Source organism: Lissotriton helveticus, chromosome 5_1, assembly GCF_964261635.1.
Source record: "Lissotriton helveticus chromosome 5_1, aLisHel1.1, whole genome shotgun sequence".
NCBI classification, from domain to species: domain Eukaryota; kingdom Metazoa; phylum Chordata; class Amphibia; order Caudata; family Salamandridae; genus Lissotriton; species Lissotriton helveticus.
Window position 1 is genome coordinate 521,417,096 of NC_136065.1, and position 22,832 is coordinate 521,439,927.

The following is a 22,832-nucleotide window of genomic DNA, read 5'->3' on the forward strand; positions in this document are numbered from 1 at the left end:
AAAAGCCATTTAAAAACAGATCTGATGTAACAATCGAAAAACCAACCCTCGAACCTACAACTGCTCCAGAGCAGCGAAATGACAATCAATCATGTCATCAGATTTTATTAGCGCCCGAGTACAAATCTAAGGGGCGGCACGATATTCTCAATAGATCAAATCTGCTGAAATTAGCGGAAGGCATACCAGGGCTAGAGGGTCTGGTCACAAACAACATCAAAACCATTGAATTCCTTCCCCCACGAGGAAACCAACCCTCTGAGGTCACCGTTGTAACTTTCACACAGGCAGGCTGGGCAGGAGCCTTTCTTGAACATAAGGCTACTCTGCGGAACTGGGGGATCAGAGTGCACCCTTACTCAACACCAGGATATCCAATCACGCTGCTATCTGGTGCAACTACACCTACCAAGCCGGCCTCCATCAAAAACAAAGAGCATGGGAGGCCGTTCTCTGTTCTAAAAAATGCCTCAGGGCATTCCCCAAATTCCCTGAAATAACGGTGAGAAACAAAGAACCAGACCATGCCTGGAGGTGGCTGCCAGCAGTATTGGCCACAAACAGCAGGAATTGAACATTTGCGCCAGGCTCACCAGCAAAAATACAGAATCTATTAAAACCACTCCCGTTGCCAGGGGCACAACAGCACAGTGCAATCAGCAGTAAGAGGGAGCCACCCTTTTCACTATGCTCATGGAATATCTGCGGCCTACATCATAAAACCTCAAACGAAGACACTATGTCTTTCCTGGGGGAATATGTGGCAATTGCCCTGCAGGAAACTTGGGAATTAGAGGACCGCCCCATTGAAGGATTTATTGAATATCGGAAACAGGCAACAAGGGACAGCCGCTTTGGCCACCCTAAAGGCGGGCTGTCCACATACATATCTAACAACCTAAATGGCGAATTCAGTCAACTTCACTTGAAAGAAGACTGGCTACTGGGGGTGAAAATTAACTTACGGAGCAGACAACGACCGATTTTACTTATTAACGTGTACATTAACCCTAACACTCGCACAAAGAAAGACCATCTGGCCAGATTCTGCGATACAATGGAAGATATAGCCACAGTATATCCCAACTCGGACCGCATTATCACAGGGGACTTTAACACCAACCTTTTCCTGGGGAATACAGCAGAATTAGAAGGTCCCAACATGACCAGCATCATTGAGGCGGTCCCCCAATCTAAACCCCCTGCGCAAGCCTTCAATGCATTAGGCGAGGTCACTGTGACAAGACTTTACAACGCAGGGTACCTAGTGGTGAACGGAAGATCAGCAAATGACTCCCCTCCAAACTGGACGTGGTCAAACGGAAGAGTAAAATCCTACCTGGACTTTACCATTTGCAATTCGGAATTCCTGTTCAATCTGGCCGACTTCTCCGTCCTGCCAAGGCCTGAAAGCGACCACAGGCCACTGGTCATTTCCTTTGCCATAAATTTAGCTCTTCACAAAAAGGCTCCATCTACATACAAAGGAATACACTCCGACAACTTAAAATGTCTGAAATGGAGTGAGTCTAACTGTCAGTGCATCTTAAATACAAGCAAGGAATTCATCAGGGGTCTCGCAGATCAAACGGTTTCCCCAACAGCAATATGGTCGCAGCTATGTGCACATCTGATCAGAACTTATCCAGCGACAAGGCAGGGCCCAAATCGGACACCACCAGTAGGAGCAACAGCCCTCCCCATGATAAAAACACTAAAACGAACGAGAAATAACGCATTGAGGCTGTTCTTAAAATTTCCACAGAACAGCAGTTTCCTCGATACATACCATCACGCCCAAAAGGCATTTAGGAGGGCTGTCACCCAAGAGAAAAAGGCCCAGGAAACTCAATTCTGGGTCAAACTGGTATGGGAAATTAAACAACAGAATTCCAAGATATTTTGGTCTCTTGTCAACAGCATCGACCGAAACACAACATCCTCTGGATCTGCGAACATCCAGGAAGCAGACTGGATCACGTATCTGACAGAGCATTTCCAGGCACAAGAATACCACGACTGCCCTGAACCAATATGGGCTTCTGATACTGGCGCGGGTAAAACATCGAACCCCCCACCCGATCACACGCAGGGGCTTACCTCATCTGAGGAAATGTCTGAAGATAGAGTTGTCAACACACTGACGAAAGGGAGACAAGACGGAGCACCAGGCCCCAATGGCCTGCCCCAAAAGCTATTTAAGTCCGACGTCTCCTTTTGGTCTAAGGTGCTATCGAATCTCTTTAATTACTTCCTGCACTATCAAACCATTCCTGATTCTTGGAGAGGTGCCATTATCCACCCCATTTATAAAGCTGGACCACGAGGCAACCCGAACAACTATAGATTAATTGCCTTGCTGGACATAGAGGCAAAGCACTTTGCAGGCCTCATTTTGGAGGATCTCAGGAAATGGGTAAAGGACAAAAATCTGATTCCCCTGAATCAGACAGGGTTCACCGCCAATTCAGGGACGATGACAAACTTATTGGCAATCTCTACCATCATTGACAAAGCACTTACAAACTCCAAGTTGATTTTCTGCTGCTTTGTCGATTTCAAAGCAGCATTTGACAGGGTGCCTAGGGCTGCTCTGTGGCAAAAACTGAGGGAGTGGGGAATCCCGGACAACATCCTGAATCCCATCATCATGCTGTACTCCAACACATGGGTGCGAGTGAAGTTAGGGGCTGGCGCACATGTCTCCCGTAAAATCAGGACCTTTCGTGGTGTCAAACAGGGATGCGTGTTGGCCCCCCTTCTTTTCAATCTATTTATTGCTGATCTATCAAGTACGTTGGAGAAAGTAATTAGCCATCCACCAAAAGTAGGAGGCACGGCATTAAGTAATCTCTTATATGCCGATGACCTGGAACTGTTCAGCCTCACTAGAGTGGGGCTCCAGAGACTCCTTGATGCCCTAATGCATTATACGGTCAACAACCAGTTAGAAATTAACATGAAAAAAACGATGGTTGTTCCGTTCGGCAAAAAACGTTACAGTGGTGGAGGCTGGACAATTAATAAAGAAAGCATCTCAACTGGCCAGTCGTACAAGTACTTAGGGGTCCACTTGGACTCCAGGGGCAGTTTCACCAAGCAGAGCACTGTGATTGCAGCCAAGGCCACTGCGCTAAGGGTATCCCTGGCTAAGCTATCGAGGAGACTTTCAGGCCCCACGCTCTTGCCCTTACTGGATGTGCTTAGAGCAAAGATCGGGCCCACACTTTCGTATGGCATTGAGATATTTAAGGGTAAAATGAACAATTCCTTAAACAAACTGACAATCAAACTCTACAAGAAACTGCTTCATCTGCCGAGTTCCTCCTCGCCAGCCCAGGTCAGACTAGAGTTGGGCTTAATCAACTACGAATTCTCTTACGTTGGCTCATACCTTAACCTGATTCACAAACTAAGACAGGCAGAAGATGGCACCCTGGAACTCTTGGTTTGGAACGAAATCAGTGTGAGCAATCCGGGGGGGTCATATGGTCGCCTTTTAAATGACTACACCCAACAAATGTCTGCTGCGGACCTCTGGGCCCTTAATCCAAGTCAGACTGCTTTCAAAACTACAATCAAAAAAGCTACAAGACTCAAATCTCTGATTACGGACAAAGCTCTCCTTGTGAAACGTAGCCATGCATGGGCAGTAGTCAACTCCTACAAACGATTATCCCCGGCTAACTACCTTTCGACTACTTTTTCATATCTGTCAAAGCGATGTCTGATCGCCCTAAGACTGGGAGACTGGCGCTTCCTTCAAAACCTTCCTGCATGGCGTCGAAAAAGGGATGATCAAACGTGCAGAGCGTGTAGGTCAGCAAATGAAACTTTTTTGCACATGCTCTGTACATGCCCTTTTTTTACTCTCCAACGTAGACGGCTTCTCAGGCCAGAATGGATTAGGCTGGGAGTTCGGACTTGTAGACATGCCACTATTGCCGCTCTGTCCCCAGAGAACACTGTTTTAAATATAAAATTGGCCAAATTTATTCAGCAAGTGTATAGTCTCTTAGAAAAATTGGACAACTGTGCAGAAAAACATGTACTTTAACCACACCTGCATAGTGCGGGAGTGCTAATTTCTAATTTGACACGCTGCAGTAACCACTGAAAAGAAGGCCAAATTTTACTCTGTCTTTTACATTTCCTTTTTTCTTAATCTCTTTTAATCCATAAAATTGTGTTAATGTGCTCGAGGACTCTTTTAAAGATATGTTTTATATATCTAAATAAAGAAATTTATTATCAGTGAGTATTGCGAGTGAGCCCAACCTTCTCCAAAGTCTGTTTGGCAGGCTGGATAGCTGATGGTTCCTGTGTCCATCCACCCCTAAAAACACCCTGCTTATCCTCGGCCTACTGGGGGTTGCCTCTGTGCCTCATATAGCCAGTCCAGCCTTGTATAACATTTCCCTGCAGTTGTTTTTGGTCAAGCATGCCAATATTTATCCTCATTTAAGATGAAAAGGGTGGGTGATGGAGCCCTAAGAGGTCTAAAGCCAGAAACAATACTTGGGGTGGGAGAAAGGGATTTTTGGATAGTTAGCTCCCTGCTGTTGCTTGCAAGCCTGTATTTTTAATTTTGCAGAGTTACACAGTGCAAACATTGTCGAAGAACATCATAGTGCCTTATTTGAGGACCAGACGTTTCACGTGAGAGCAAAACATTACACTTTTTTACACACGGGGAGGTTAAGTGATATGCCCTGAGTCATGGGACGTGTAGTGGAGACTGGGATTCAAACCTAATTTCTCCAATTCCCATGTTGGCAGTGCTAGTTGTTAGGCCACATTAGCTCCCCGTTAACTGATGTGGCTATTTATGCTCTAACAGCCAGTTTCTTTTAGGGTTTGCACGCTTTAGTATGTGTTTAGGCCCAGTGACAGACTTGAGGATTATGGAGTCTCATGACAAGACATACTTTAAGGGCCTCAGTTTACAATACATTTGCATTTTATTTACCATTTTCTGCTAATGCAAACACCATGATGTCAAACAATACGGAATGTTAATATGTTAAAGGTTAAAATGGCGAAATAGACAGAGGGGAGTGAGAGAGAACGTTCACTTTCCCACGGCCACTTGGATGGTGGAGGCCCTGGGCAATTTCCCACTTTCCACATGCCTTAAAACGTCTCTTTGGCCTGTTATTAGTTCCTGTTTATTAGCAGATGAAAGGCTAGGTTTTCAGTTACAATTCGGGTTGGGGGTGTGGGGTTAAGTTACGGGGAAAGATAACGCGGACCTCCCAATCATGGCCCTAAGCAACTTGACATGAGTGACACAATATTCAGGTAAAACAAAACAGTCAGCTAGGCCAATAGTCCTTTAATGGGAAATAGTCCTTTATACATCTGTTCCCTAGATTTCTCCATATATAAATCCCTTATTATATTCTCTCCTTAAACAACAACTCTCTGAGCACTCTACATAAAACAAAGCTGCCAATTCCATTCCAGAATGACACATTCTTAAATTATTTACGAAACATTTGATCATATGGCATTCCACATTTCATAATTGTAATCCATTGTTTTTATCTCCCTCCATTACCCCGCATACAAAGTCATCCCACCGCCCCAACATAAATTAATCTACATTAGGTCTATTAGTGTCATGGAGGGACAATCTAAGAATAACATTTGTGTAGCAGATAATATAATGTGGGATTTTGGAACTTTTTTATGTACAGTGCCTCAAGAGTTCTTGTTTAAGAGGAGATTAAGGAGCATAATAACAGGCGTAGTTATCAAGATTGTATACAGTACTGCTTCCCATTAAAGAATATTGGCATATCTGACTGTTTTGACTGTGAATACCCCCCCCCCATGCTAGATATGAGATTTACCCCCAGATTCATCAAAGTCCTCTTTTGTGAGTCCTTAATAGCGATTATTAAGGAATCGCTATTAAAGACTCGCAAAACGGGATGCATGTAGAAATCGCAATATTTTTTGCGATTTCTACTGCTTCCTTATTTGCGATTCGCTAATTGCTAACGCAAATAAGGAATGGCTTTTCCATTCATTCCTATGGGCCTCAAGGAAGAGATTTCAAGGGTGCCAGGGTGTCCAAAGGACACCCTGTAGCACCCCTGAAATGGTAATGTACACTGGTGTTGCGCACACACATGTCCAAAGGACATGTGTGTGTGTAACATACAACTTAGAAAAATGCACTAAAGTGCATTTTTCGAAGTTTTCGCTACTTACCACGTAGTTAGACTTCGCGGTAAATAGCGGCCCCATATTGCGAAATCGCAATTTTAAAAAGGTTCATGAATTGCGTTTAAGGAATCTCTAATTGAGATTCCTTAAATGGAATTCTTCGCAATTTAGCGATTTCTATAATTGCAATTTTTGCATTTGGGTTGATTCATCCCAAATGCAAAAATAGCGCTCGCAAAGGGCCAGATTCTCAGAATCTGGCCCTTTGCGAGCCGATTTTGGCTTGATGAATCTACCTGTTATTTACTTAGTAGAATTACAGTTTTTGACACAATATTTAGGTGCAAAGAGAGAAATAATAAAAGCAGTGAAAAAGAAATCATCTGTTTGCAAACCCACAGACTGACCCTCAATAGTAAAGCCTCCTCTGGAGCACCCTTTACAGTTTGAAAACGCGAATCTGGAATGTTGTGGGACTGTTGTTCTTAGAACGGTACAAGCTCCCTGTACCTCCAGAGGTTACTGGACGAGTTAACTGGTCTCCGGGCAGTAGTAGCCGGTGTCTCGATAGAGTGGTGCAGCGGAGTAGAGGCAGACGGATGACGATACAAATAAAACCAAGAAAACACTTACCTGCTGTCCTGACCTGGCCAAACCGTCATGCGCACTGATAACAGTGCAAAACACTCCCCCTAGGGCCTGTCATCCCCCTGGCTCTGCCCCCAAGCCTCAGCTCCGAGGGCAAAAATAAACTGATAATAAACAAAGGTTTATTATCATTTTATTTTTCATCTTTTGGCTGCTGGCGGTGTTCGGGCGGCGCTCCTCTGCCATATAGGAGGAGCCGCTACTATCTCTGGGACCCCAAAACTGTATTTTATCTCCAGCAATGCATGACCCATCCCCTAGGACAGTCTAGTTACCATCACTTAAGCAGGTTTGTAGTGTCTTCAAGATCACATCAGTGCCCTCAAGATGTGATGTGGTGTGCCAGTATGGGCATTCAGCTGAGAGTACGGTACCAGCATGCTTCATTCTTGGAGGGGGGGGTCAAGTTTAGATGCACCTTAACAGTAGATTTCATTTAACATTTGTTGTCTGGGCATCTACCTCAACATACATACTACTGTTACCTGTAAAACCACCCACAGCCAAACAACAACCATGTCATGGTCTCAGGATTCACTTCCAGGGTCCACTGTGGATGCTGGGAGTTTCAGGACAATTCTGATGAACTGCATGCTACTAACTGTCTCCAGTTTCCTCATGTACAAACGTACATAGTTTAGCCTACGTACAAATTGAATATATTTTATTATGGCTTAAGTTTACATTGCGTGTAGTTCACCTAACCGGCTTTTCCATCAAATAGTTGTTATAATTAATGGGTGTTGTTTGTTTGTATTATACAGGGAGTGGTGTGTTTATAGGTAATTTTAGTTGCTACGCTACTGTGATTCATTTTATGTATTGTGCTGAGTGTCAGGGCCAGGTGTGATCCCTCAGATTTGCAGGTCTCTGTCCTGATCTCCTGTTCGCTCTTCTTTTCTCTCACTATCACATCAGCATTTATCAATCTTTTTGTGGAACCTCAGGCTAGCCAAACTCTTGGTACAACCACATAGCTACTAACTTACAAAGTGCTCTCAATAGGCCTACCACAGCCTGGGTGGGCCAGTAACAAGGAACTCCCGCTAGTTTAGGTCCATGACACCATAAATCTTCCATTCATCATGGCAGATGCTTGGTACACACTTCCCATTCGTCAGACTTAAAGGATTGCATAGAAAGAGCTGAGGAACAAGACATACAGGCACATGCATCAAAGGATTTTGCGATCGCAAATGGTGCGAATCGCAAAAATCGGCCGTTTGCGATCGCAAAATCTGCTTTTGGAATGCATGAAGGGTGAAGGCCCTCGCAATTTAAGAATTCGCAAATATTTGCAATCCAATTAAAAGGTTGGCAGATAAGCTATGCTCTAGGGGAGAGACAACCACATGAAGTAGGAAAGCTATTGAATAAGAGGCAAGCAAATGAGGTTCACAAGAAAGTCAAAAAATGACTTTCACAAACCCCCCTCTAAGTATTGGTATTGTACACAGTAGGTTTTCGACAACAGACAGCTAAAAGCTGACATTAGACAATACCAGAAAAAACAGCCACTTGAATACCTGAAATTTATCATTATGGTATATGGTTTTACTTTTAAAATATGGTTACAAATCTGCATGCTATCAAGCCTGGTAACTTGCTCAGTGATTCATTAATACAGCTGGTATCTGCTGAGATTTGCTGGCAATGACTTTTAATTCGAACACCGCCAGTTCAGAGTTCTATCCGGCTGAGGTTGGTAAATATAGGTTGGTAAATATAGTGCCTTTAAATATGATAATAGAAACATCTTTTACTTAAAGTTCTTACAAATAGCAAAAATGTCTTATGAAATATCATGTGCTGTTAGGCATTGAGGAGTTTTTTCAAAAGTGTAGCAAAGATACCCAGGCCTAATGCAAGCAAAGAAGATGCTGCCAGTGGCGGCTGCACCTGGAAGCAGCAGTGGGCGGGTTGGGAGGGACTGGGAGGCCAGCCACCGCCACTTCTCTTGCTTCCTCTTCCTAGCTTCTTGGGGGGGGGAAGCAGGAAGCACCAGGGCTCCCACGCACCCACAGCGTATCACAACGTTGCAATGCAGTGTTGTGATTGGTCTGATAGACGTGACACAGTGCTCCGCCGAGGTCTGGACATGTTCTCCATGGAGGCAGTAATGCAGCCTGCATGGAGAACATGCTCTGAGTGCATGACTGTTAGGCTGGTCAGAGAGGGACGGCCAATCACTCATGCTTGAATAGGGAGTGCAAACAACTCCTCCCCTTACTCTGAGAGCAGCCTTGCCCCACAAAGACGTCTCAGCGAGAAAAAATTAAATGATAATGCTCAAGTAATTTTCCCTTTTTTTGCACTGCATAAAGAAGTGGGGCGACGCACCTCTGCCTTTTTGGAGGAGCTGCTACTGGATGCTGCCCTGCTTTTTCAAGTGGTGAAATAAAGCCATAATTAGGGTGCAGCGGGCCCCTCAAGCAATTAGGCACCCTTACCACAGCAAATTTCGTGCTATTATTACTACACCGCTGAAACTTGTAATCATTTATTCTTTCAACTTTAGGAAAAGACCCCATTAGAATCTTTCTATACCCTCTATTTTTGTGTTGTGCTGCGTTCTGTATTACACCGTTGAAACTTGTAATCATTTATTCTTTCAACTTTAAGAAAACACCCCTTCAGAATCTTTTTATACCCTCTATTTTTGTGTTGTGCTGCGTTCTGTATTTGACTGTGTATTGTATCGCGTTGAATACACTTAGCAGGATGTTGCCTGTGGTGGTGATACCTTTAAAACTTAACATAATAGTCCATATTTAGTGCCACCCTTCTGTGTTACTCAGTAAAGTATAATTCAGACAACTGTTTTTCCAAACCCATATAATGTACACATGTACTCCAAAGGTGAATATTACTGAGTGCATTTTTGCAAATTCATCATATATTTCATTTACTGTGTTTGACAGTTTCCCGTTCCCTATAGCTTCTAAGATAGAACAGTGGGTTGATCACCCAGTAGAGAAAATTGTGTGCAGAGTGAGGCTCACAAATGTGAATTCTTCTATCCCCCACTAAGTCTTTTTTCTTTCTGATATTGATAAAATAGATAATGGTTAGTGGTATCTAGTGATGCAGCGTTATATTATTATTATTAGTATTGTGGTGTCTATTTTTGTTATTATTCTAGCCTTAAAAGTGATTTGCCTTTGTATAAAAAATAAATGTAAGCAATACTAAATGTGTGTTTTTGAAAATGAGAATGTAGTCAAACAGAAGTGCTTAGGGATTTCAAGGTCAGGAAGAGTAGAAGATGGGTTACTGTAGCATTCCAAACATTAGTGTAAAAAGCGTCCATGTAGCATTCCACACACTAGTGCAAAAAGTGTCCAACTTATTCTGCAAGAACACTGCATGTAACAATGGCCTTTTTTTGATGATTGCTTTGTAACATCTTGATGCTTGGAGAAAGGTACTACATTCAATATTTATTGCTAATCTACTGCTGGCACTAATAGATCCTTATATTTGCTCTCTTATTTCGTTTGCCTCTGGATTCCCTAACCTCTGATCTACCCAGGACATGTTTACATGAGTTTTTGGAGCACATACTGTCTTTTCAGTTCCATGACTTGAAGTATATCCCCCCATATTAACCCCTAAAGTGAGACTTTCCCCATTGATAATCAAACCAGAAAAACTGTAAACAGGGTTGCACCATCCCACCAAGAGACTGCTCAACCCTACTCACTCATTTCCACTCGACACAGCCAATTAGCACAAGCGCAACAAGGCCATATCCCACTCACTTGATAATGCTCTCCAGTGCACGGTGCTCAAGTCGACAACAGCACCCTCCCCCCCCCCACGTAAGCACACCAGGGGCCTACTTCATCATTTGACTACATTACCCTAGGGTAGTTTTGATCAGTGCTTACTCTGTCACTGTATTTCAAGCCAGAGTGCCCTTGTTTGAAAATGTGCTTGGTAGGAAGCTGACCGCCATGAGCTCTGGTGCTGTAGCAATTTTAGTTAAAAGTGCCTCTTTCCAGAAGGAGTTTGGCCAACGTCTGTCATCTCGAACACCTCAAATGCAAAAACAACACTTGATGGACAGAATGCAGAACTATGTCATACATTCAACCCAGTACAGAGATCTGGGCCTAAATCCATCGTTTTTTTGCTCACCATGCCATTCCAGTTTGAACCTAGCCATATGCAAATCAGTCTTGACCCTGTGCCCCATGGGAACAGTCCAGCCTGAACTGCCAAGCCAGGTCCTCCCTGGACTGGAAACAAGCATCCTAGGACCGGTTTCGGGCTTTCAGCCCTCATCAGCCAGGATAGCTTGATTCCATTGACATGGAGAGAACGGAACTCATGTCTGAGCATACCCGTCCCACTCAGGGTGACAAATGCAAAAACAACAGTTGATGGACAGAATGCAGAATAATGTCATACATTCCGGTCCATGGAAGACATGGCTTGGCATTTCGGCCTGGACTGTTCCCATGAGGCACTGCGTCAGACTGATTTGCATATGGCTATGTCTAAACTGGGGTGGCGGAGTGAGCTAAAGATTGATGGTGGATTAAACCCAGATCAGTTGACTGGGGGTGAGTGCTTGCATTGTTCAACACTCCATCCATCATCCCTTTTGGTATTGCTTTGTTCGCTCTAAGTTGCCAGGGTATGCTCAGACGTGGGTCCCTTGCTCACTCTGCCACTGGATTCAAGCTAGCCTGGCTGATGACAGCTGATTAGCCAGAAACCGGTCCCAGGATGCTTGTTTCCGGTCCAGGGAAGACATGGCTTGGCAGTTTGGGCTGGACTGTTCCCATGAGCCACTGGGTCAGACTGATTTGCATATGGCCATGTCGGAACTGGGGTGGCGGAGTGAGCTAAAGAATGATGGTGGATTAAACCCAGATCAGTTGACTGGGGGTGAGTGCTTGCATTGTTCAACACTCCATCCATCATCCCCTTTGGTATTGCTTTGTTCGCCCTAAGTTGGCAGGGTATGCCCAGACATGGGTCCCTTGCTCACTTTGCCACTGGGTTCAAGCTAGCCTGCCTGATGAGGGCTGATTAGCCAAAAACCGGTCCCAGGATGCTTGTTTCCGGTCCAGGGAAGACATGGCTTGGCAGTTCGGGCTGGACTGTTCCCATGAGGCACTGGGTCAGACTGATTTGCATATGGCCATGTCTGAACTGGGGTGGCGGAGTGAGCTAAAGAATGATGGTGGATTAAACCCACATCAGTTGACTGGGGGTGAGTGTTTGCATTGTTCAACACTCCGTCCATCATCCCCTTTGGTATTGCTTTGTTATCTTGAACACCTCAGCAAATTTTGAGCTCAGTTATCCTTAAAGTAGATAAAACAAATAGTATAAACATACTGCAAAGCATTACCTGGTGAAATCGCCCATGTTCCAACCCTCACTCGTGCTGCAGGCTCAACTATATCTGTAAAACGTGTTAAATGTGTGCTTAAATGGCAATTTTAAGTTTATTGTTTTGTACTGTTTGGAGAAAAGGTCCAGGTCAAATATTCCATTGACTCTTTGCCTTTGTATTAATCTCATTATTGATTATATTTAGAAATCATGAAAACAAAAGATTGTAAAGAAAAATTGCAAAATGTGTATTGTTTCTTAATTTGTGCCTCCATCTTCGGTGATTGTGTTTTGTAGGATGAGCTGATATGAAAAAAGGGAGTGGAAGTCTCCTGTTGATGACAATAGGTATTGGAGGACGGGAGGACGTTAGTGTAAGAGCTGAAGATGACCGAATACCCAATCGATCAATCTAGCCTACCCCGTGTTGAGGAAGGTAAGCGATCTTTCAAAGTTCCAGTTAAAGATCATTGCAAAATGCTCGTTTTTGGTTCATGGTGAACTCAGCTTAATTTTAACTCGACCCATGTTCGGTTTACTAAATTGGCAAAGTAGGCACTGACCTATGGGACCCACCCCTTTTAGGGGCACGCGACACTGGATCAAAATAATATTGATTTGATCTTGTAAGAAAATTCCAATCAAACTTTCTTAAATTGTTTCCAAAAGATAAAAAAAATGAATCAACTCAGAGACGAAAACTTTACATATAAGACTCTTTAGAGAAAATATTGTATTAATGTAATGTACCGATTAACAACTTAAAGTACATACACCAGAGACATCAGATTCACATAGCAGTTTGTTTCTTAATAGCTCTTCTTCTGGCAGCTGTCAGTTTGTAAAAAAGAAAGTCAGGTGCAAAACTATGTACGTGTAATGTAATTGATCTATTAAAATTGTTGGTTTGTAAAAATTAAAAACATATGAGGAGATAATTTGAGAGGGGGGTGAAATTTTGCCTGCCTAGGGACCTCAACAGGTTTTAATCTGGCACGGTTTCAACCTACGATTTGAGTGAGCAGGTAGCTGTGTTCACATTGGGCTCACCTACTTCCCATCTGACTACTGAGGGCTGAAATTCATTATTTGCACAGATCAGTCAAGAGACGGTGGTAGAGTCTAAGATAGATAGTCCGACATTAGCTCCAATGTGGTCACCATGAAGCTAGTTTCACATGCACTTAGAAGTGTTATTTACCACATACATCCTGATCTGGAGTGCGCAGGTGATATTGTGGTACTGCTATATTGGGGTTATTTCTAAAACCCTCAGGTAATAGCATAGCCCGGATCATGGTAGGATGCTGGCACCAGCCCTGCAACTTCTGTGTGCCGATTAGGATCAGAAAAGTGGCAAGGCGGAAGGACGTGCACACCCATTGCCTCATTACTTTACTGCCGAAGGTAATGGTACGAGTTGTCCCATTAACTCTGTGGGTGCAGAACTAATGAGAATTCAATTTTTGAACCCTGAGAATCACTTGAGTAATAAGAAGTTAATGGGCAATTTGACAATTCTGGGTCCAGTTCCCCAGACAATTCATCATTCTCGCCCCCCCCCCCCCCCCCCCCCAAAGTTTGCATTGGAGAGTTCTGCTGAGTGAAGCAGCCAAAATCTCCAGTGTATACATGAGCGGTCTTTGGTAACTTTGGGCCATGTACCAGGATAACCAACCCCATTGCTAAAAATGGATCTGGCATAACAAGTGCTATGGGGGGCTTATGTTCAATTATACATATTCAGTCTCTACCAGTGTCATTTCCTCACTATAATTGATGAATAATGAATCTTCGATTATTGCTATTTTGTTATGCAAGACATGAATACATTGTGCTTTCCCCTCCTACTTTTTATCTTCAAACCTTAAGCACATACTACAGTAGTTGATGATATGCTGGTTCTGTAACACTGTAACCCTACGATTTGAAATGTATTTTCCACATATTATAAGGAATTACATGTCTCTCCATGCTCACATTCCAAACAGGGCATCTCAATTGTACCTGAATCCTTGTGCCCTAAATTTTTATTTTTATGGGGGACTGTTTATAGTGAAAGAAAAGTTGGACATTTATTTATATGGCAATCACAAGGAACTAATGATTGATTGAACCCACATCCTTGACTGGAGGTGAGCGTCTGAAAAGATTCAGCACTCCATCCATCATCACCTTGTGTTTGCTTTGTTTGCCTTAAGTTGGCTGGGTATGCCCAGACGTCGGTCCCTTACTCACTTTGCCACTGGATTCAAGCTAGCCTGGCTGATGAAGGGTGTTACCCCGCAACCTGTCCAAGGATGCTTGTTTCCGGTCCAGGGAGGACCTGGCCTGGCAGTTCGTGCTGGACTGCTCTAATGAGGATCAGGTTGAAGACTCATTTGCATAAGGCTGGGTCCAAACAGGTGTGGCAAAGTGAGCTAAAGCATGATGATGGATTCAACCCAGATCTGTGACTGGGGGTGAGTGTCTGAAAAGTTTTAGCACTCCGTCCATCATCAACATGTGTTTGCATTTATTAATATGAGCACAAACATGCGTTTGTGTAAGACTATAATTGTCTAGAAAGGAATTTACAGAAAACAGGTTTGTATGTTGAGTATGTGTGTATAAACAACCATCAATTAATCAATCAATCAACCAGGGGGTTGTATTTCTCGGCTACTCACCTGTGAGGGTCTCAAGACGCTGTGGGGTCTGCTGATCCATCTGGGTATGGAGATTCAGTCGAAGAGCCAGGTCTTCAGGTCCTGAAGTGGGTCAACAACGCAGATTGCCTGAGGTGGAGGGGCACAGTGATCCAGGTATTGGCATTGAGGTAGGAGAAGGATTTTCCTAGTTTCTGGTCTTGTGGATCCGTGGGATGGAGGCCAGGGTGAGTTGGGCTAGTTTAATGGATGCAGCAAAGCAATTCAAATGACTAAACCTGTGATACTGCGTTTGAGAGTGGGCCCCTCTTTTTTCCATTGTGGTGTTGGAAACACCTCTACAACATTGGTAGCGCATTTCGAGTTTGGCACAGGTGAACAGGAATTCATCCTTGAAGCAACATCTGCTGCTGTAGTAAAAAGGAATCTTCGCTAAATATTTCCTTGAAAGACATACAATAGCTACTTTTCTGGAAGTGCTGCCACAATGTTAGGACTGCAAATGTAGCCCCACAGTGTGAGTGTTCCTCGCTTGAGGATGGTTTCTACCACGGTGTCAGAGACATTTAAACAGCTTTTTCTCCAATGCCTCTATAGTTCATATTGCGGTCCGGCTTCAGATTGAGGCTTCTGGAAATGGCGGTTGACTGGCCAAACTAAATTAGGTGGTCCCTCAATACCATTTGTGGAGTTGTCATGACTACCTGATGTCCTTCATGATGACTAAGTCAATGGTTTATCCGCCATCAGGAAGGTAGCATTCCCTGCCCTTCAAATAGGGTGATGGAACACAGATACAGTCAGATGAACCTCCATTTTTTGTTGTTGATTGTTCCTTTATAGCTCACCTCTGAGGCCCAATCGGTCGGATTTAGAGTTGATTTGTAAGGAAAAATGCTACAGTTTCTCTTGCAAATATGAAATCCAGAAAATACTCCTCCCTATGGAATCCTTCATAATAATAGAACATTGTTTGAGAGGATTCCTCCTCTGAATTTAGCTCTTCCTACAGAAATCAGAGTATTTTCTTGGACCTGATTTAGAGATAGATCGTAATGGAAAATATTCAGATTTCTGGAAGAAGTGATCAGTCCACCACTGCATGATTTCCCGTAGTTGGCAAAACCTCTGAACCAGGAATAGTGTGATGGAGGTCATTCTTTCTGGACACTTGCAAGCGCGGAAATGGTATAACAATTTCGGCTTGTAATGTCACTTTAAAACGTACTCAGAGAACCTGGAATGTCCACGCCTTTCAATGAATCTTTGCCACCGTATTAGAATGGAGCAACCCACAAAATAGCCTTCGTTATTTGCATTTGATTTTCAGCCAATAAAGGGAGGTTTGGTGAAGTTTCATAAGTTTAGTTTCTTTTTAAGAGATTAGTCGGTATTTTTCTTCTTTTTTTCAGATTAGTCACAATAGATCCATTTACAGAAATGATCGAGTACAAGTTTACTTAGAACAAGCATAGAAAATAACAGCATTTTCCATTCAGAAATGTTGTCCCTATTCTAATCTAAAGGTCCTAGCCTAACGAGAACCTGTAAAGAGTTCCATTTTGGAAAAGAGCAAGAAAATTCTGGAGCAGAATCAGATAGCTAAAAAGTTAGAACTCCCCATAAAGGGTAGTTCTGGAGACTCAGCCGAGTTCTCCAAACAGCTGCAGTAGCAACCGATATCACAGGTAGATGGAAAAAAAACATGGCAGTAGCTTTGATTGACATAGGGATAGAAAATCTCTTCACTTAGAACAAGGATAATCGAAGAATTCACTGTTAGCAATAGCTTTGGGTAATTCGAGATAGCATAATGAAGTGCTAAGGTGCATGGTAGGGTAGGAGTGCATAGAATGCCTTGACTCTCTATCTAGGAACATGTACTAAATAGAAAAGCCACGAAACATTGCGGGCCATTGCGGGGGCAACGCGGAGGACCCGCAGCGGCATCTGGAGGGTGTTGGAGCACTGAAGAACCCTGGGATGCCAAGACACTGCATTGGAGGTGAGCCTGGTAGGGGTCCTCTACCTGACATCACTGCGCTGGAGTGGCAGCGGAGACTCTGAGCGAAGTGGAAGATCTGTGAGCCACAGAAACTCCTGTTTTTCCCTCCAGCAACAGTGGAGAGTGCCCAAGGGACACAGTGAGTGATTGATGGAGGTGGCGGGCACATTCAACGCCGTAGTCGGGAGGCCTGCACCCAAGGGCCTGAAAGCTCCTGAACGTGCCCTGAACCGATGAGTGAAGAGCGGAAGCGCCTCATCACGGTGAGCGGGGACCGAGGGTCACTGGGTGCGCCTTGACTTGCAAAGGGTTGCAAAAGTGATTGGAGGGGCACCTTTACACACAGAAGATACGTGGAGCCTATGTAACCTCAACTGCTCAAAGAGGGAATCCATTGCAACAAGCTCAGGGGGGTAACCCTGAAACTACAATGTGCCTGACTCTACGATGGCTGACCAAGGCCTAATTCCTGACACTATAAACACTGAAATCATTGCAGCTATGAGAGCAAAAGGTAGATCCAGATGCCCACCTCAGACTGAGGTCCGGCAGAATGGAACACCAGGGGCTGTATCTCTTGTCTGACCCCAAGATGGCCTCCACAGTGGTCCTTAACCACAGTGAGCTACTACACTTGGACAAAAATTGGGCATTGACCAGACCACTAGTATATCCCCCATCCTGCTCACCCATCAGGACATAGAATCTGTGACCTTGCCACCGACCATTGAGACCTTGCATTTTGACCGATGCCCGGTGGAGCTACCTTAATAGCTATAGAGGAAATGGGCCGTGGACTTCCCCCTCGGCCGCGACCTACCCAGCCGGACTTTGGGCAGACTTTCCTTCGTCTCTCTGCCGTATCTCTCTCCTACCCTTTTACCTTACCCCCTTTACCCTCTACGTTCCATTTATCTCGTCCTCTATGCTTCTTAAATGTCTCTAGCAACAGATGTAACTTGTAACTGATGTAACTTTGTAACAATGTGGAACCTCATGTAAAGTGCTTTGATACATCCGGGTCTAGCCAGCACTACATAAACTCAAATAAATAAAATAAAAAAACATGTTGCAGAAAACAGCGAATATGTCATCAACATCCAATGGTGGAAGATCTACCGATGGTCCACTGTCTTCGTCCTCGATTCCACAAAAACCTCCATGTCATCATTAAGTCACTCAGATGTGGATACAGCTATTACAAAAGGATACATCAACAAAGGTTCTCATGAGAACTAGCTGCTTAGTGTCTCATCATGTAACAGTGAGATGTACTCTGAAATGAAACATTTAAATCTGTTAAGTCCTGGTTAGATTGTGAAATTTAAGATACAGTAAGTATTTTCTTTCATTAATACGCATACTCATTATGAATATGTGGCACGGGAAACAATCTAAGTTTAGTGAAATCATATAGCATGAAGAAAAAGGGAAATATTTTCAGGACACAGTGCATTTCACAAAGAGGTCAGGTTGTATAGTTCAGTTATAACGTTAAATCATCTTTTACAAAACAAATTTATTTTCTTGAAGGGATAGAGGATTAGAGAACAATAAAATAATAGTGAGGCCTAGCTGTGCAATATTGACATAAATGTGAGCGTTCTGCAAAAAATAAGCAGCATTTTAACATTTGCACGTTTAATAAAGGCACATTTTCCTAACTTCTATTTTATTGTACTTTTTTTGTTAATGCTAAGGCACCTTTCTATATTAATAGTACATTTTTCGCAAAGGTTTTCAACTTCCTCACTCAACCAGTGAAGATTCCTCATGTTGAAGATTTAACAACAATCTCTACAAGCCAAAGGATTCTCCTTAACCACCCACCAATATGCCACGCCCTGGTGTGGTTTGTGGTATTACAAAAGGTGGAGATCCTTGCAGTGTTGATATTACTGATGTCCATATCTGCAAAAAATCATCACAAAGATGTTTGTCCTTGAAGGCAGGTTCACTGTTGGCATTTGGCTGTTGCTCCCTTCTGTTTTGTGTATGAGAAAAGCACCCTTAGCGTTGGTGGGGGTTTATTCATTACTTAGCATCTCACTTTCTTTAAAACCTATATTCGATAAAAACCTATATTTAATTAATGCAACATGATCCTAAAATAGGTATTTTTATATATATATATTGTTAGAAATGGGGGGTCTTTAGTTAGCAGTGGCTTGAACAATTTCCAAGTAGGGATCCTTCTTTCTACTCAGGATAAGGGAGTTTCACACCTAAGATAAACCCCCTTGTTAGCTTGGCACGAGCAGTCAGGCTTATCTCGAAATAATGTGTAAAGCATTTGTACATAACCCACTCAGTAACATAGTGAAAACACTACAAATTGACACTACACCAGTTTAAAAGAATAAAGTATTTTTATCTAAACCAAACAAGACCAAAACAACAAAAATCCAACATACATAAATCAAAACATCGCTTTTAAAAGGTAAAAACAGTTTGGTCTGTATAAAACTATGGATGCATCGTTTTCAGTACAAAGTACCTGGCATGCGTCAAAATGAAAGACAAAAATGACCGTGGGAGAGGTGAGGTGCCAGAAAACAAAGTGATGCGTCAGTTCCTTACATGCAAGGAAGGTGATGCATAGGTTCTTTGTTCCCAGGGGAGGTGGTGCATCAGTTTCATACTGCTAGGTGATGTGTCTGTTTCTTACTGCAGCCCAGTGTTGATGTAGACTTAGCGCACAGGTATGATGGATTGAAATTCCAGGCACTGTGGGTCGATGCAGCAGCGATCCAGGTGCTGGGTCGAATTCTGCAGACAGGTGATGCTTCGATTTTTCCAGCCGTACATCCGGGCCTGCGCCAGAATCAGCATGGTGGTCTCGGATTTCGGAGACACAGTGTGCTGATCTTGGACTGTGGCAGTTTCTTCTTCCGCTGGCAGGCACTGTGTGGTTTTCTTCAGCTGCACTGTGGCAGTGCATAGAAATTCTTCCCGCACTGCCATGTTGCATCAAAAAAATTGGTGTTGGAAGGACGATGCATGGATTTTCAGCAGCAGAAGCAGCAGATTAACCTCCCAAGCACCCACAACTGGAATTGGACCCACAAAGCAGGTCAGAACTCCCAGCAGTGGAGTTCAGGGATGATGCAGGTGAATTATTTGTGTCCCTGAGACTTCTTAGCAGGAGGCAAGCAAACACAAGCCCTTGGTGAAACTTCACAAGCAGGATACACAGCAAAGTGTAGTCCTTTTCCTCTCCAAAGCAGAAGCAGCAACTGCAGGCCAACCCAGATAAGCAACAGACAGCAAAGGGGCAGTACTCCTCCTCACAACTCTTAAGCTCTTCTTCTTGGCAGAGTTTCCTCTTGATCCAGAGGTTCCTCTTGATCCAGAAGTGTACTAAAAGTCTGGGGTTTTAGGTCCAATAGTTTACCCTTTTTGGCCTTTGAAGTTTGCAAACTTAAAAGAAAGTCTTTGTTGTTCACAAGATCCTGTCTTGCCCAGCCTGGGCTCCAGTCACACTCCAGGAGCGTGGAGACCTTATTGTGAGAGGCCAGGCACAGCCCTATTCAGGTGTCAGAGACAACTCCTTCCACCACTCTAGCCCAAGAAAACCCATCAGTCTGGTGATGCCTCATCAGGATATGCAGGAAACACCTCAGCTCCTTTGTTTGACCCTCTAGAGTGAATGCACAAACAGGCCCCTGTCCGTCGAAACCAGACGTGGATTCCACAGGCAGGCAGAGGCACAGAATGGTAAATCAAGAAAATGCCCACTTTGGCATTTTCAAACACACAATTTAAAAAACAACTTTAGTAAAAGATGTATTGTAAAATTCTGTGCTCTGGGAGTTCAGACATCAAATCTCTGTCTCTTCCCAATTGAAAGTTACACATGTTACACATGTCCTACCTTTCACATATGTTACACCCTGCCATTGGGGCTACCTTGGGCCTACCTTATGGTGCCAAACATGTAGAAAAGGGGAAGGGTTGACATGGCAGTTTAAAATTGCCCTCACAGACACTGTAATGGCAGGCCTGAGACACGTTCACAGGCTACTCCTGTAGGTGGCACAACCTGTGCTGCGGGCCCACTTGTAGCATTCGATTTAGAGGCCCTGGCACACACCATGCACTTTACTAGGGACTTACCAGTAAATCAAACATGCCAATCATGGGTAACCAATCAATCACAATTTACACAGGGGGCACTTGCACTTTAGCACTGATCAGAAGTTGTAAAGTGTGCAGAGTTCTATAACCAGCAAAAACGAAATTCAGCACACAGTCAAAAACAGGTCAGAAGCAAAAAACACAAGGGAAAAACACACCAAACATGCCAGGTCAAACATATTTATTCTGTATATTAAAGCAATGGACACCAGTTCACCAAAATGCCAGGAGTTAGCTCGTCATGCACCCTTTGACCACAAGTGACATCATATGGTTGAACCCTTGGCCACTGTTAGCCCCTCAATAGCCTCTTATGTAGCCTCCTATGTGCTGCTGACCAAATGGATGAAGTGACAGGAGAGTAAACTACACAAAGAAAATAATGTGCTTCTTTCATTGTTAACTTTGTGTTCCTGTTGCTGCTTTCGACACGCGTTTGACCAGAGATAGCAAGGGCAGTGCCAGGAGTACCAGGTGGCAAGCTGTAAGTAGCAACAGCTCCCCACAGTTGATGTCCATAAATAAAGTGCTGCAGATATCCTCCTGAGCTGCTGTGTTGGCCTTCTCCTTGCACGTGAGAAGCTCATAAGCATGAACATTCAATTACTCGCAAATAGTAGTGGTTTAAGTGGCAGTCGATGTAGCAAAAATAACACAAATTCCACTTGCACCTACTTTTTCTCAGACTCTGAGCTTTAACTTTGATAGAGCCTTGCTTTCTAAGTTTCTGCACTCTTTGGAAAATCTGGATGCCTGGCATTCTTTCTTAACCACAGCGGATAATTACTCACCAGAAGAGCATTCTGCTAAATGTTGAATGGGGATTTCATTGCCTTTTATAAACTTTTCCAACACGTGTTATTGCTCTTTAAACAAAAGCATATGAACTGTAATCACTGTTTGACCCCGTGGCCTGTTGTCTCTCTAGTAATCAGTTTATCTGTGTATTACATAACACAGGATGCCATTAGTGAGCGTAAAGAACACACATTTGCAAAGCCAATAGGTCTTGCATATAGGTGTATGTGTTCTTGACTCTTGAGTGTTTGTTTCGATACACAGAGGTCATGCACAGACAGGCACACCTACAGTCGGCCATTCATGTTGGCACACAACGACACAGAGGTGGATGAATGTGTATCTGTGTGGATTAATGGGTGCACTTTCTGGCTGTATACATGTACGGATGGGTGTTGTCCATAAAAGGGTGGATGTTTTGGAAGATTGGTGGATGTGGGTACATAACTGGTTGGATGAAAGTATTGGTGCTGGCAGATGCATGGTTGTAGGTCAATGGACAAATGCACCGGTGTGGTTGGATACATATAATGTGCTGGTTTAAGGAGGGGCACTGGCTAAGGATAGTCCCTCAGGCAAATTTCAGTAATCAGTAGCATGTCTAGATCTTGGATTTTTAAAGCATGCATTGACATGGAGTGAGTAATTACTGTTACACAAAGATGCCATCTCTTCCTACTCTTAAACCTGGAATGATGGAGGGGCGGGTAGGGGACGCGAACTTGCAAAGATCTCATAAAACCCAAAAAGCAAGGTCTCTATGAATGTCCATTTTCATAGACAATTTAAATGTCAGGAAGTTGAGCTCCACCGCTCACCCCCACAGGGAAAAGAGGCCTTTTAGGAACAGTACCAAATAGATGGAGAGTTGAGCCTCAAAATTCTGCTTCTTGTCCCTTATCCCATTTGATCCGCCAGAGGCCCAGAGAGTCTTTTCTTTAGCATGCCAATGTATGCCTAACTCAACATTTGAAGAAAGAAAGGGAAGCAACGGGAGGGGACGAAGTAGTGGGAGACAACTGCTGTGTCCTGCAGTAAAGAGTAAAGAGACCAAGCAAAAAAGGGTGGGGGTG

At 43.6% G+C, this 22,832-nt stretch overlaps 1 protein-coding gene across 2 annotated transcripts in view; it reads left to right on the forward strand.

Moving 5' to 3' along the window:
* The window catches only part of LOC144754714 (uncharacterized), a 520,145-nt gene that overhangs the window by 44,181 nt on the left and 453,132 nt on the right, over positions 1–22,832 (forward strand). For both annotated transcript variants that reach the window (XM_078642863.1, XM_078642864.1), the window contains exon 2: positions 12,469–12,607. In XM_078642863.1, coding sequence (XP_078498989.1) covers positions 12,559–12,607 — 49 coding nt within the window. In that variant the 5' untranslated portion in view covers positions 12,469–12,558. The remainder of the gene's footprint in view (positions 1–12,468; positions 12,608–22,832) is intronic.